At 43.3% G+C, this 13,386-nt stretch overlaps 1 protein-coding gene across 1 annotated transcript in view; it reads left to right on the top strand.

Annotated features, from left to right (window-relative positions):
* Window positions 1–13,386, top strand: part of STXBP4 (syntaxin binding protein 4) — a gene marked incomplete at its 5' end in the record, with an annotated part of 193,418 nt that overhangs the window by 165,914 nt on the left and 14,118 nt on the right. Inside the window, one exon of the mRNA XM_082272758.1 lies at window positions 7,935–7,992. Within this exon, the coding sequence (XP_082128884.1) occupies window positions 7,935–7,992 (58 nt within the window). The remainder of the gene's footprint in view (window positions 1–7,934; window positions 7,993–13,386) is intronic.

Below are 13,386 nucleotides of genomic sequence, written 5' to 3'. Positions count from 1 at the left end.
ATTCCTGTGGTAAAAATTGGCAGGCGGAATACCTCAGTCAGCAGGCGTTGGACCAAGGGGAGTGGTCCCTTCATCCGGAGGTGTTTCATCATTTGTGTCTCTGGTGGGGCACCCCTGAGGTGGATCTGTTGGCATCTTGGCTCAACAGGTGCAGAGGTTTGTAGCTTGGTCAAGGGATCCTCTGGCAGACGCCACAGAGGCGCTGGTGGCCCCGTGGGGTCAGTATCATCCGATCTACGCCTTTCCACATCTCAAGCTTCTGCCCAGACTCCTATGCAGGATCGAGGATGAAGAGATTCCAGTTTATAATAGTGGCTCCAGACTGGCCTCACCGGGCCTAGTAAGCCGATCTAGTGTGGCTGATTTCTTGGAAGCTTCCTCTCGGAGGAACTGCTGTCCCAAGGACCGATTTTCCATCCTGCTTAACAGTCGACGGCTTCGACGGCTTGGCTGTTGATAGGGGTTTATCTGAGTCAGTGATTCCAACACTGTTAAAAGCAGTACAGCTTCTATAAATGGAGCACCTGGACAGAAAGGGTGGGAAATATTAGGAACTCTTGTTGAGAGCCTGTGGCAGCCCCTTAAATTAATTATATGAACTTCCATTGCACTGGAAGATTACGGCAACAGGGGAGGCATGGACGTAGGAAGATTTCACTTCAAGCTGAATCCGCACAAGGGACACATCGTACCAGTGCTGGGATAAGGTCATCTAGAGCCCAGGACTAACATTCCTGATCTAAGTCCCCCTCCCCACCCTCAAGATGTATAAGCATTCTGTGTCATCAAAAATTGAGCACTTATCTGCATGATTACCCCTAAGCGTACATTCCCCCTCCTCTCAGTGCCAATCTCCCCCTGTTGAAATCTCCCCTCCAAGCTAAAATCTTTGCCTCCACCAAATCCCCCCAGCACCAATGTCCCCCTCCTCCCCCCAAAAAATCATCCCTCCTAGCACACATCCTCTACCCTTCAAACTCCTCAAATTTCCTCTCCTAGTAGACATCCTCTCCCCCTCACTTCAAATCCCCCCTTCCAGCACAAATATTCCCCTGCCCCCAACCCTCCTAGCGCAAATACCCCAAAATTATCCCTACTAGCACAACCCCCCCCCCTCCTCCTCTCTGCAAAATTACCTCTTCTAACCCCAATCCCCCCTCCTAGCACAAATCCTCTTCCCCCATCCTCATCCCACCACAAATCCCCCTAAAAGACAATCCCAAGCACCCCCCCCCCCCCTCCAAATTTCCCCTCTTAGAACAATTCTTACCCCCTGCTACCCCCCGAATTTCCCTACCCAACACAAATCCGCTGCTCCCCCACCTCACATGATACCTCACACCCCACCTTCCCACCCTTTGTCCCTGCCCCCATCCTACTGACTGTAAGGTATGTCCCTTGTGCTAATTTTTGTATTTTCTTATTTAGGCTGCACTTAGGCTTAAAAATAATGTTTCCTTTTCAATCTGCAGTGCTGTAATTTTCTGTAACTGTACACAGATGGTGTATAGCAGGGAAATGCAAACTGTGGCCCTCCAGATGTTGCAGAACTATACGTCCCATGAGGCATAGCAAGACTCTGACAGCCACAAGCATGACAGCTATAGGCAGAGGCTATGGGATATAGGCAGAGGCTGATGGGACTTGTAGTTTTGCAACAGCTGTAGGGCCGTAGTTTGCATATCCCTGGTGTATAGAATGAATCCAAAAATGTGATTTCCTGTCTGTGTGATTGGATCACTTATTTTTCAAGAAACCTGCTATAAGATGCAAGTCAGATTTTAGACACCCCTATAATAAAAATGTATGTTTTGGCAAGGTACTATCCAAGGGTTAATCACTTCTAAAGAAAAGTGCATCAGCTAAATACAGTATAATGAACCCCAGTCGCTCCCATTCAGAATACGTTTGTGATCAGTTCGGTGAAACAAAGAACTACACTATATTGTCAAAAGTATTGGGACACCTGCCACACACATGAACTTTAATGGCATCCCAGTCTTAGTCCGTAGGGTTCAGTATTGAGTTGGCCCACCCCTTGCAGCTATAACAGCTTCAACTCTTCTGGGAAGGCTGTCCACAAGGTTTAGGAGTGTGTCTATGGTAATGTTTGACCATTCTTCCAGAAGCGCTTTTTTGAGGTCATGCAATGATGTTGAGCCAGAAGGCCTTGCTTGCAGTGTCAGCTCTAATTCATCTAAAAGGTGTTCTATTGGGTTGAGGTCAGGATTCTGTGCTGGCCAGTCAAGTTCCTCCACCCCAAACTCGCACATTGATGTCTTTATGGACCTTGCTTTGTGCACTGGTGCACAGTCATGTTAGAACAGTAAGGGGCCATCCCAAAACTGTTCCCACAAACTTGGGAGCATACAATTCTCCAAAATGTCTTGAAATCCCCCCTCCATCAAATGATTTTGACCGGTCCACAAAACGAGTTCCATAAAGATATGGATTAGTGAGTTTGGGGTGGAAGAACTTGACTGGCCTGCACAGGGTTCTGACCTCAACCCGATAGAACATCTTTGGGATGAATTAGAGTGCAGACTGCAAGCCAGGCCTTCTCGTCCAACATCAGTGCCTGAACTCACAAATGCGCTTCTGAAATAAAGGTCAAACATTCCCATAGATACACTCCTAAACCTTGTGGACAGCCTTCCCAGAGAAGTTGAAGCTGTTATAGTTGCAAAGGGTGGGCCAACTCAATATTGAACCCTACGGACTAAGACAAGGATGCTTTTAAAGTTCATGTGCATTTAAAGGCAGGTGTCCCAATACTTTTAAAAATATGGTGTATTTCTTCACAGCAACAAAAAGATGGAATCTGCTACAAAGTTTGTTAAAAAGCCTGCAATGTCCATTAATCACCCAGAGGGGAATGCTTTTTTCCTCAACAAAAGTGGGGTATTTTTTAAGTCACATTCTCTGTAATTTGTCTATTTTCTCCTTTACAAAGTTGACGAAACGCGTGGCTATCACGAACACTGACAGAGTGCGCCTCTCCCAGAGATAACCGCCGGACGATACGGTGGTGAGAGACGCACACTTGGTTGATCTGATGTTATAGACAATATTTTAGGACACTTTGAAATATCCATATAATTATAATAACGCTGTGGTACGGAGATGCAAGCTAGGCTTCGGCGCCATCTACTGGACGGAGACCAAACAGCACTAGGGCCAACCACACATATGAATATGCCACTCTCACAAAAATATACAATCACAATTTACAAAATGTTAACATAAAAACCATATAAAATACATAAAAGGAGGAAAACCCCACACAATTAATTAATAATTAAATAACAAATATCCAATATTCCATGGAATAAAAACAAGTGGCATATATTCATATGTGTGGTTGGCCCTAGTGCTGTTTGGTCTCCGTCCAGTAGATGGCGCCGATGCCTAGCTTGCATCTCTGTACCACAGCTTTATTATAATTATATGGATATTTCAAAGTGTCCTAATATATTGTCTATTATTGTTTTTTGTGGCCGGTATATTAAATAGACTGGTTAAAATCAATAGTATGTAGGGTGTTAAGCTGTTATGGCTTCACCCGATTGCAGTAGTTGTTTTGTTCCGGGCTTTGGAGCGCATTAAGCCGCCTTCCGGTTTCTGGATATCTGCATGACTGCATCCGTTTCCCCTGCCCATAAAATCCAGCGTTCTTCCGCAGTTAGGCCACGCCTCTGACGACGTCAACATGTATGACGAAACGTACATTGGGTGTAGCCCCTGGTGGACAGACGCATGCGCACTTGGGAAGTTCGGTAGCCATAGGTCTGGTTTGAAACCAACACCACGCCGGCTCCATTACATTATAAGACGCTGCTGCCAATCTGCATTTGTTTAAGCCTTTTATCTTGAATTCTAATATTAAAATTTTTGAAGCATAATGCGCTATGAAGGTGTTTTTTATGTCTTTGAGAGAATTTAAGATTGGCAAGTGGTATTACAGTATCCATTAAAGAGTGAGAAGATTGTGTCTCAAATTTACGGTATTATCTGCTGTTTTGCTTCTGAAGACCTATCCAGGTATATTGGTCAAGTAAGGGCATATCAGATTTTTTCAGATCTCCTCACTATCAAGTTCGCTGGTGTGATGTTTTTAAGTTTCACTTGGACTTTTATTATTCTTTGATGGACTGTTCATATTGCCTATTGTTATTAGCGCTACACCTCCACTTCTATCTAAATATAATTGTATAAGCCCTGGATAAGGGCATCTTTTAATGCTTTTAGTGTGTATTGTACCCAGAGGGTATTGCTTTTTTCCTCATTAAAAGTGGGGTTATTCTTTAAGTCACGTTCTCTGCAGTTTGTCTATTTTCTCTTTCACCATTTAGTAGGATATTCAAAGTAAATAACTCCACTACATTAAAACACAAGCAAAGTCTTAGTTCATGTGCGGCTACTGGATACATTTAACACATTTCCAAGGACGTACCTCTTGTTCGTTAAAATGGTTTAAATCAGGAGAGGAAAAAAAGTTTTCACTTTAATCATACCATAAAAATGGGATGTTTGTTTTTAAAAAGGCTTGGTAATTCTGTTACTGCTGGAAGAGTAATAACCTCTGGTTTCTAAATTGTATACCGTGACCCCCTGAGATCAGTACATTAAAAGGAAGGCATTTAGAAACCTTTTTTTAAAATGTTGCCTGGCTAATTTTGCAGCATGACGTGTACATAGAGAGCAAAAATATTTTAGTGATGCGTAACCTAGGGACATCACAGAGATGTAAATTGAGGCAAAGTACGAAAGTCCGTTATAAACGTGGAAAGCAAAGAAAGATTTGAATTCAATCACAATGAAGTCTAATATAGGCTAAGGTGCCACATCCCCAATATATGTAAAAAAAAAAAAAAAATCCCCATGATTAAGCTTCGGGGAGCGGAGTGAAATGCATTGGGGGCATGGCATGGCTGTAGCTCGGGCTGAAGCCGTCATTTCACATATCCGTGGGGTCTTGCAGTGATGTGCGGTGCATAGGGCCTTTTTTGTCTGTTGTATCATTGGAGCTGGGATGAGCTCTGTCCTTGCCAGCACTCCCAGCGGAGTATTACAAGAGAGGACCCGGCTGGAGCCTTGAGCAGAACCCCCTATTTGTTGTCTGATCACAATCCAATAAAAGAGAGAATCTTCATCAGGGACAGATGGTTGGTAGGTCTTTAATATAAGATTATAAGTACATACACTATATTACCAAAAGTATTGGGACACCTGCCTTTACACACACATGAACTTTAATGGCAATCCAGTCTTAGTCTGTAGGGTTCAATATTGAGTTGGCCCACTCTTTGCAGCTATAACAGCTTTAACTCTTCTGGAAAGGCTGTCCATTAGGTTTAGGAGTGTGTCTATGGGAATGTTTGATCATTCTTCCAGAAGCGCATTTGAGAGGTCAGGCACTGATGTTGGGCGAGAGAGCCTGGCTTGCAGTGTCCACTCTAATTCATCCCAAAGGTGTTCTATGGGGTTAGGGTCATGACTCTGTGCAGGTCAGTCAAGTTCCTCCACCCCAAACTCGCTCATCCATGTTTTTATGAACCTTACTTTGTGCACTGGTGCACAGTCATGTTGGATCAGGAAGGGGCCATCCCCAAACTGTTCCCACAAAGTTGGGAGCATGAAATTGTCCAAAATGTCTTGGTATGCTGACGCCCTAAGAGTTCCCTTCACTGGAACTAAGGGGCCAAGCTGAACGCCTGAAAACCAACCCCACACTATAATACCCCCCTCCACCAAATGATTTGGACCAGCAAGGTCCTTAAAGACATTGATGAGCAAATTTGGGGTGGAGGAACTTGACTGGCCTGCACAGAGTCCTGACCTCAACCCGATAGAACACCTTTAGGAAGAATTAGAGCGGACACTGCAAGCCAGGCCTTCTCTTTCAACATCAGTGCCTGACCTCAAAATGGTACTCAGTAGTTTGTATGGCCCCCCACGTGCTTTTATGCATGCCTGACAACATCGGGGCATGCTCCTGAGATGACGGATGGTGTCCTGGGGTATTTCCTGCCAGATCTGGACTGGGGCATCACTAAGCTCCTGAACAGACTGAAGTGCAACCTGGCGGTGTTGGATGGACTGAAACGTAATATCCCAGAGGTGTTCTCTTGGATTTAGGTCAGGCTAGCATGGGGGCCATTCAATGGTATCAATTCCTTCATCCTCCAGGAACTGACTGCATACTCTTGACACATGAGGCTGGGCATTGTTGTGCACCAGAAGGAACCCAGGACCCAGGGTCTGACCATGGGTCCAAGGGTTTCATCCCAATACCTAAAGGCAGTCAGGGTGTCATCTAGCTGTGAGAATAGAAAAAGAAAAGAGGGTGCATTGGCCTAGTGCATTATCCAAGAGATTTATTGAAAAATATGAATAAAATCATAAAGATGTTTACTCACAAACATAAGTAAAAACACGCTCGTCATGTGTGGCTATCTCTAATCAGTTTCGAGAGTCACTGAACCTGGGAGTGGGGGGTCCTGGATGAGACCCCTCAGGTTGACGCTTCGAAGGACTGGCCGCCTTCTTCTTTAGAGCCTCTGCCATTGGTCTAGCCTGTAGAGGTCTGTGTGTCCCTCCATGGATATGCCTCCACAGACCATCACTGACCCACCACCAAACATGTCAAGCTGAACAATGTTCTAGGCAGCATAACGTTCTCCATGGCTTCTCCAGACCCTTTCATGTCTGTCACGTGTGCTAAGGGTGAACCTGCTCTCATCTGTGAAAAGCACAGGGCACCAGTGGAGGACCTGCCAGTTCTGGTGTTCAATGGCACATGCCAATTGAGCTCCATGGTGCAGATCGGTGAGCACAGGGCCCACTAGAGGAGGAAGTCTGTTTCTGATTGTTTGGTCAGAGACATTCACAGCAGTGGCCTGCTGAAGGTAATTTTGTAGGGTTTCTGGCAGTGCTCATCCTGTTCCTCCTTGCACAAAAGAGCAGATACCGGTCCTGTTGATGGGTTAAGGCCCTTCTACGGCCCTGTCCAGCAATCCTAGAGTAACTGCCTGTCTCCTGGAATCTCCTCTATGGTCTTGAGACTTTGCTGGGAGACACAGCAAACCTTCTGGCAATGGCACGTATTGATGTACCATCCTGGAGGAGTTGGACTCCCTGTGCAACCTCTATAGGGTCCAGGTATCGCCTCATGCCACCAGTAGTGACACTGACCCTAGCCAAATGCAAAACTAGTGAAAAACAGTCAGAAAAGATGAGTAGGGCAAAAAAATGTCAATGGCCTCCACCTGTAAAACCATTCCTGTTTTGGAGGTTGTCTTCTTGTTTCCCATCTAGTGCACCTGTTGTTAATTTCATTAACACCAAAGCAGCTGAAACTAACAACCCTCTCTGCTACTTAACTGACCAGATCAATATCCCAGGAGTTTAATTGATTTGATGCTATACTCTGATTAAAAAGTGTTCCTTTAATTTTTTAAGCAGTGTATATAGATCAGACGAAAATGAGGGACAAATGAGGAGGAAAGAGGGACGGTCCCTCGAAATCAGGTACAGTTGGGAGCTATGCACTATGTGTTGTAGCTTTGGCTGTCAGAACAGCCCAGTATTTAGTCCTTCTTGGGTATGTGGGGGGGGGGGGGGGGGGGGAAGACATGCCATTTGTGCAGACTATACAGATTCACAGGGACTTCTCTGACTTAAAGGCCTATTTATACTAGATGCGGATCTGGCAGGTGTTGGGACTGGCTTTTAATTCTAAACCCATGTATTTGGACTCTTTTAATAATTTTAAGAGTGAATATTTAAATTATTGTGAATGAGAATCAATGACTGGTTCACTTTAAGATAAATCCTTTAACAAAGATGCTTCTCCCGCGATGCTAAAGAAGATGACCTCCATTTTCCTGGGAGCATTCCTGATCAATGTGTCTTTCTGTCTGTTCTCTCTACAGGCCTCCCTTATGGATGGGAAGAAGCTTACACAGCAGATGGTATCAAGTACTTTATCAAGTGAGTAGTTGTGTTAAGCAGTGTAAGCAGTTTGACTCACATCTGGTTGGGAATAGCAATAGAAAATGCAGAGAACACAGTACCGAAGTACAAAGAGGAGGAGGACACTTGGAAATCCAAATACTGAATCGATATACATGCAATACTAGCCAAAGTGTGCCAGGGTGGTAGAAATACACACAATATTGTGCTGCTATTTAACCACTTCTGAACCGGAAGGTTTTACCCCCTTAATGACCAAGTTTTTTTTTTTTAGCAATACGGCACTGCGTTACTTTAACTGACAATAGCGCGGTTGCGTGACGCTGTACCCAAATAAAGTTGATGTCCTTTTTTGATGCGTTTCTTTTGGTGGTATTTGATCACCTCTGCGATTATTATATTTTGCGCTATAAACAAAGAAAAAGCGACAATTCTGAAAAAAAAATTTTTTACTTTCTGCTATAAAACAGCCAATAAAAAAATATTTTTTTTAGGCCAATATGTATTCTGCCACATATTTTTGTTAAAAAAAATCCCAAAAAGTGTATATTGATTGATTTGTGCAAAAGTTATTGCATCTACAAACTAGGGGATAGATTTGTCATTTTTATTTATTTATATATTTTTTTACTAGTAATGGCGGCGGCGTTCAGCAATTTTTAGCGGGACTGCGACATTGCGCCAGACAAATCGGACACCTAACTGACATTTTTGAGGGGACCAGTGACCTTACTACAGTAATCAGTGCTAAAAATATTCACTGTTAATGTACTGACACTGGCAGGGAAGCGGTTAACACCAAGGGCGATTAAAGGATTAAATGTGTGCCTGGGGGGTGCTTTCTAACTGTGTGGGGGATGTACTTAGTAGATAAAAATAGAGATCTGTGTTCCTAAATAGCAGGAACACAGGATCCCTGTGTTCATCTTTGACAGAATGGCGGTTTGCCTTGTTTACATCGGCAGACCACCGTTTGGTCTCTATGAGGAGCGATCGCGGGTGGCCGGCAGACATTGCATCTGCTGGACCCGCTGATTGGCTCCCCCCGCTGGCTATTACACGAAACAACGCACAGGTATTTCGTTTCGCGTAATAGAGCCAACATGCTGGAGTAAAAGTGCGGCGGCTGGTCAGCAAATTGTTAAATAGATACAGTATTTGAATTTTGTATGTACATTTGTATAGTAGCTATATTCGGTGGGAAATTAAATATATTTACATACAATAGTATATTAACCACTTGCGCTGCAGAAGATTTTACCTCCTTCATGACCAGAGCATGTATCGCTATTTAGCACTGCACTATTTTAACTGGTAATTGTGCGGTCATGGAACAATGTACCCCAACAAAATGTATATCATATCATTATTTTCACACAAATAGAGCTTTCTTTTGGTGATATATAATCACCACTGGGTTTTTTTATTATTTAACCACTTGCTGACCACCACACAACTATTTACTGCGACAGTCAGCCGCTCCTGGGCAAACCGACGTAGGGCTACTTCGCTCGCCCAGGAGCCTGTAGGGGGCGAACGCGCGCCACCGGAGGCGCGCTCCCATCTCCGCTCATTCACAGGGATCCCCGCGCATATGACCGGCGGCTCCGATGTCCGCCGGTCACTCGCGATCTCCCGCACGAGAGGGAGAAAGGCAGACGGCTGATGTAAACACAGCCGTCTGTCATTCTCCCTGATGTAAGTACAGAGGCTATGCGATCCTGCTATGTAGGATTGTATGTCTCTGTGGTTACATCACAAGCCACGCCCCCCCACAGTTAGAATCACGCCCCTAGGGATACATTTAACCCACTGATCACCAATAAAGTTAACCCCTTCCCTGCCAGTGTCATTTTCACAGTGCATATTTATAGCACTGATTACTGCAGTAATGTCACTGGTACTCCCAAAAGTGTCAAAAATGTCAGTCAGGGGTCCGATCTGTCCGCCGCAATGTCGCAGTCCCGCAAAAAAAAAATCGCAGATCGCCGCCATTATTAGTTAAAAAAAAAACCAATAAAAATTAAATCTTTCCCATAGTTAGTAAACGCAATAACTTTTGCGCAAACCAATCAAAATACGCTTATTGCGATTTTTTTTTTACCAAAAATATGTAGCAGAAAACAAATTGGCCTAAAATGTTTAAAAAATTTAGATTTTTACATTTTTTTTTTTGAGAATTTCATATAAAGAAATGTGAAAAATATTGTTATTTTTTCAAAATTGTCGCTCTTTTTTTGTTTATAGCGCAAAAAATAAAACTCGCACAGGTGATCAAATACCACCAAAAGAAAGCTCTGTTTGTGGGAAAAAAAGGACCTCAATTTCATTGTGGTACAGCGGTGCATGACCGCGGAATTGTCCGTTAAACTCCCGCAGTTCCGAATCGCAAAATAGGGCCTGGTCTTTGAGCAGCCAAATTCTCCGGGGCTTAAGTGGTTAAACGAAAAAAGACCGAACATTTTGAGGGAAAAAAAAACATACTTTTTACTTTCTGTTATAAAACATATCCAAAAAAAATCTGATGTATTCATAAATGATGGCCATTCTGGTATTCTGCTACACATCTTTGGTAAAAAAAAAAAAATCCCACTAAGTGTATATTGATTGGTTTGTATGAAAATTTTATAGCATCTGCAAACTATGGTATATACTGTATGCTGGAATTAATTATTATTATTTTTTTTTTAATACTAGTAATATCAGCGATCAGCGACATATAGTGGTACTTTGATAGTACAGCGGGCAATCTGACACTAACGCTAAGTGGGAGGTAGTCAAACTGACACTGACAACACTTGAGACACTAATACAGTGACCAGTGATAATACGGTCAATGTACTAATGACACTGGCTGGGAAGGGGTTAACATCTTGGGGTAAACAAAGGGTTAAGTGTGCCTAACAATGTGTGCTGCTTTTTACTACAAACCTGTTTGTTTCTTCTCCCTGCTTTGCAGGGAAGTGCGGGGAAATCTCCCTAATGAGAACACAGATGTCAAGAAAAAAAAAAAATCAGACAGGGGTTATAATCCTCGTTTGCTCTATCCACAATAAATAAAAAAAAAACAAAAAAAAGTTTTACCTATAGTTCTACTTTAAATGCAAGCAGTATAAGTACCCAAATTTGACCTTTATCAGCCACTTGCAGTCCCTGTACAGCAGAGTAGAAGTGGGTTGAATAATAATGACCATCAGAATGAGGAGAAATCTTGGGGTGGAATGCGAATATTGCAGTAAAACCTGGTTTTGTTTTTTTCTTTTTTAATGGGTTATTATTTTTTATCTTGTTATATTTTTGGCTGGCTTTCAGTAAAAATAATTGTAAAAAATTGTAAATAAAAATTGCTTAAAGTGGATACTTACCTCTGCCTGCACTTTTGAATGCCAACTAATTCTGTGCTCTTATCTTAATGTTACATTACCCATTTATAGAAATCAGTTTGTCTTTTCATTAATTTTTTTATTTATTTTTTTTTTAAGCTGTGTCCTTGTTGGGGACATTTTCCATTATTTGCTCTCCAGACAAGGGAGTAACATGAAAATTCTCCAACAGGAAAAAAATAAATGAACACATTTGTAGTCGTTTGAGAAAAGGGTAAAACTTTTTATTTTAATTTTTTTTTTGTCTGTCCTGGTGAAAACTGCTACCCCTGATTTCTTATACAGGCAGGACAGCGACAGGAATGAATGAAAAAGCCTTGCAATAGAGCCAGAAATGTAAATTAAAAAACGGAGATATTTTATTTGTTCACCAAGGTCATCTAGAGCCCAGGGCGAACATCCCAAACTGCGCCCATGACCACACCCCCCCGCAAGCAATATGAGCATTAAGCGCCAGCAAAAATACCCCCACAAAATCACTGAGCATTGATAACCATGCTTACCACCAAAGCAAAAATCCCCCCTCCTCCCTGTACAAATTTGCCCCCTGCTAAAATCTTTGTCCCCCCATCCCCCAAATGCCCCCTCTTAGCACAAACACTCTACTGATAAAATATCCCCTTCTAGTACTCATTTTCTAACTCCCCCCCCCATCACAAATTATCCCAAATCCCACCTCCTAGCACAAATCTTCTTCCCCCTCATCCCCCCTCCCAACACAAATCCCCCTAAATGACCACTTTTGTCATCTCCTCCCCCCCAATTTTCTTTTCCTAGAATGATACTTACCCCCTGCCGCCACCCAAATTCCCCCTTCCAACACAATTCCCCTCCCCCCAATCTCCTTGTAGTGTCCCCCACCTCAAATGTTACCACAATGACCCCCTGCCCACTCCTTGTCCCAGCCCTGACTGTGATTTAAGGAATGGGGTTCAGTTTAGGAGAAGGGATGTGATATTTTTGTAAAGGAAGTCTGACTACGATGCTGAAAACTTAGTTTGTCAAGGGAGACTGAATCATGGTGGGAAAAAAAGGGTGAAAACCGAAAAAAGGTAAGCTCCGCTTGTCTACCTCCCCCCCACTGCCACATTTGGCACCCTTTGGGAGGGAATGGGTACCTGGTTTTAACTAAGCCGAAGGTTCAGCCCCCTGCCTTCCCCTGCAGCCTTCTGAAGGGACACTTCACAGGTCCCAGAAGACTGCGGCCCATTCACAAAGGGCAGCGCAGTAGGAAACTGGCTGTGAAGCCGCAAGGCTTCACTGCCAGTTTCCCTTAGTCAAGATGTCGGCGCCAGCACTTGATTGAAGAATCGGCTAGGGTGAGGACAGCCCTGGATGCCTGGACAGGTAAATGCCCTAGTATTAAAAGTCAGCAGCTACAGTATTTGAAGCTGCTGACGTTTAATTTTTTTGGGATGGGGAGCCTGGAGCTCCTTTTTAAAGCCGAGTTCCAGTCGTTTTTGTGTTTATTAAAAGTCAGCAGCTACAAATAGTGTTAAAAAAAAAAAACACACGCTGACCTGTCCCACTATCCAGTGATGCGGCCGCCCGAACCCTCGATTCTCTCCCTCGCTTTTAGGAGAATAAAAAAGTTAAAATGGCTTTAACTGTATAAATATAGTAGTAGGCATATCTGCAAGTCTGGATGGGAACACTCTGTGGGAAGCCATTTCTCCTGGCTTGACAAAGTGTACAGCCCCGAAACCTGTAGCAAACGACTCTGCTTTTACTGGCCACCTCCCTGCCGATCTCTGCTTACATAAAGGCTGCTCACAGAGTGTTCCCATCCAAACTTGGTGATATGCCTACTACTCCTATATTTATGCAGTGAGTGCAATTTTAACTTTTTAATTCTCAATAAATAGTTTACATTACACTTAGGTGGTGGCGCCCTCTTCTGTTTGTTTTTTGATATGATATATTCAATCTTGCAAACTACAGTCTGTAATAAAAATAAATATAACTTGAGGTCAGTGTCTACCTCTCCTCCCTGCTTTCTGTGAAGCATTTAGCATGGTCCAAATCAACA

Source organism: Pelophylax lessonae, assembly GCF_965119305.1.
Source record: "Pelophylax lessonae genome assembly, chromosome: 11".
Classification (NCBI taxonomy): Eukaryota; Metazoa; Chordata; class Amphibia; order Anura; family Ranidae; genus Pelophylax; species Pelophylax lessonae.
This window is presented reverse-complemented; position numbering and strand designations above follow the sequence as displayed.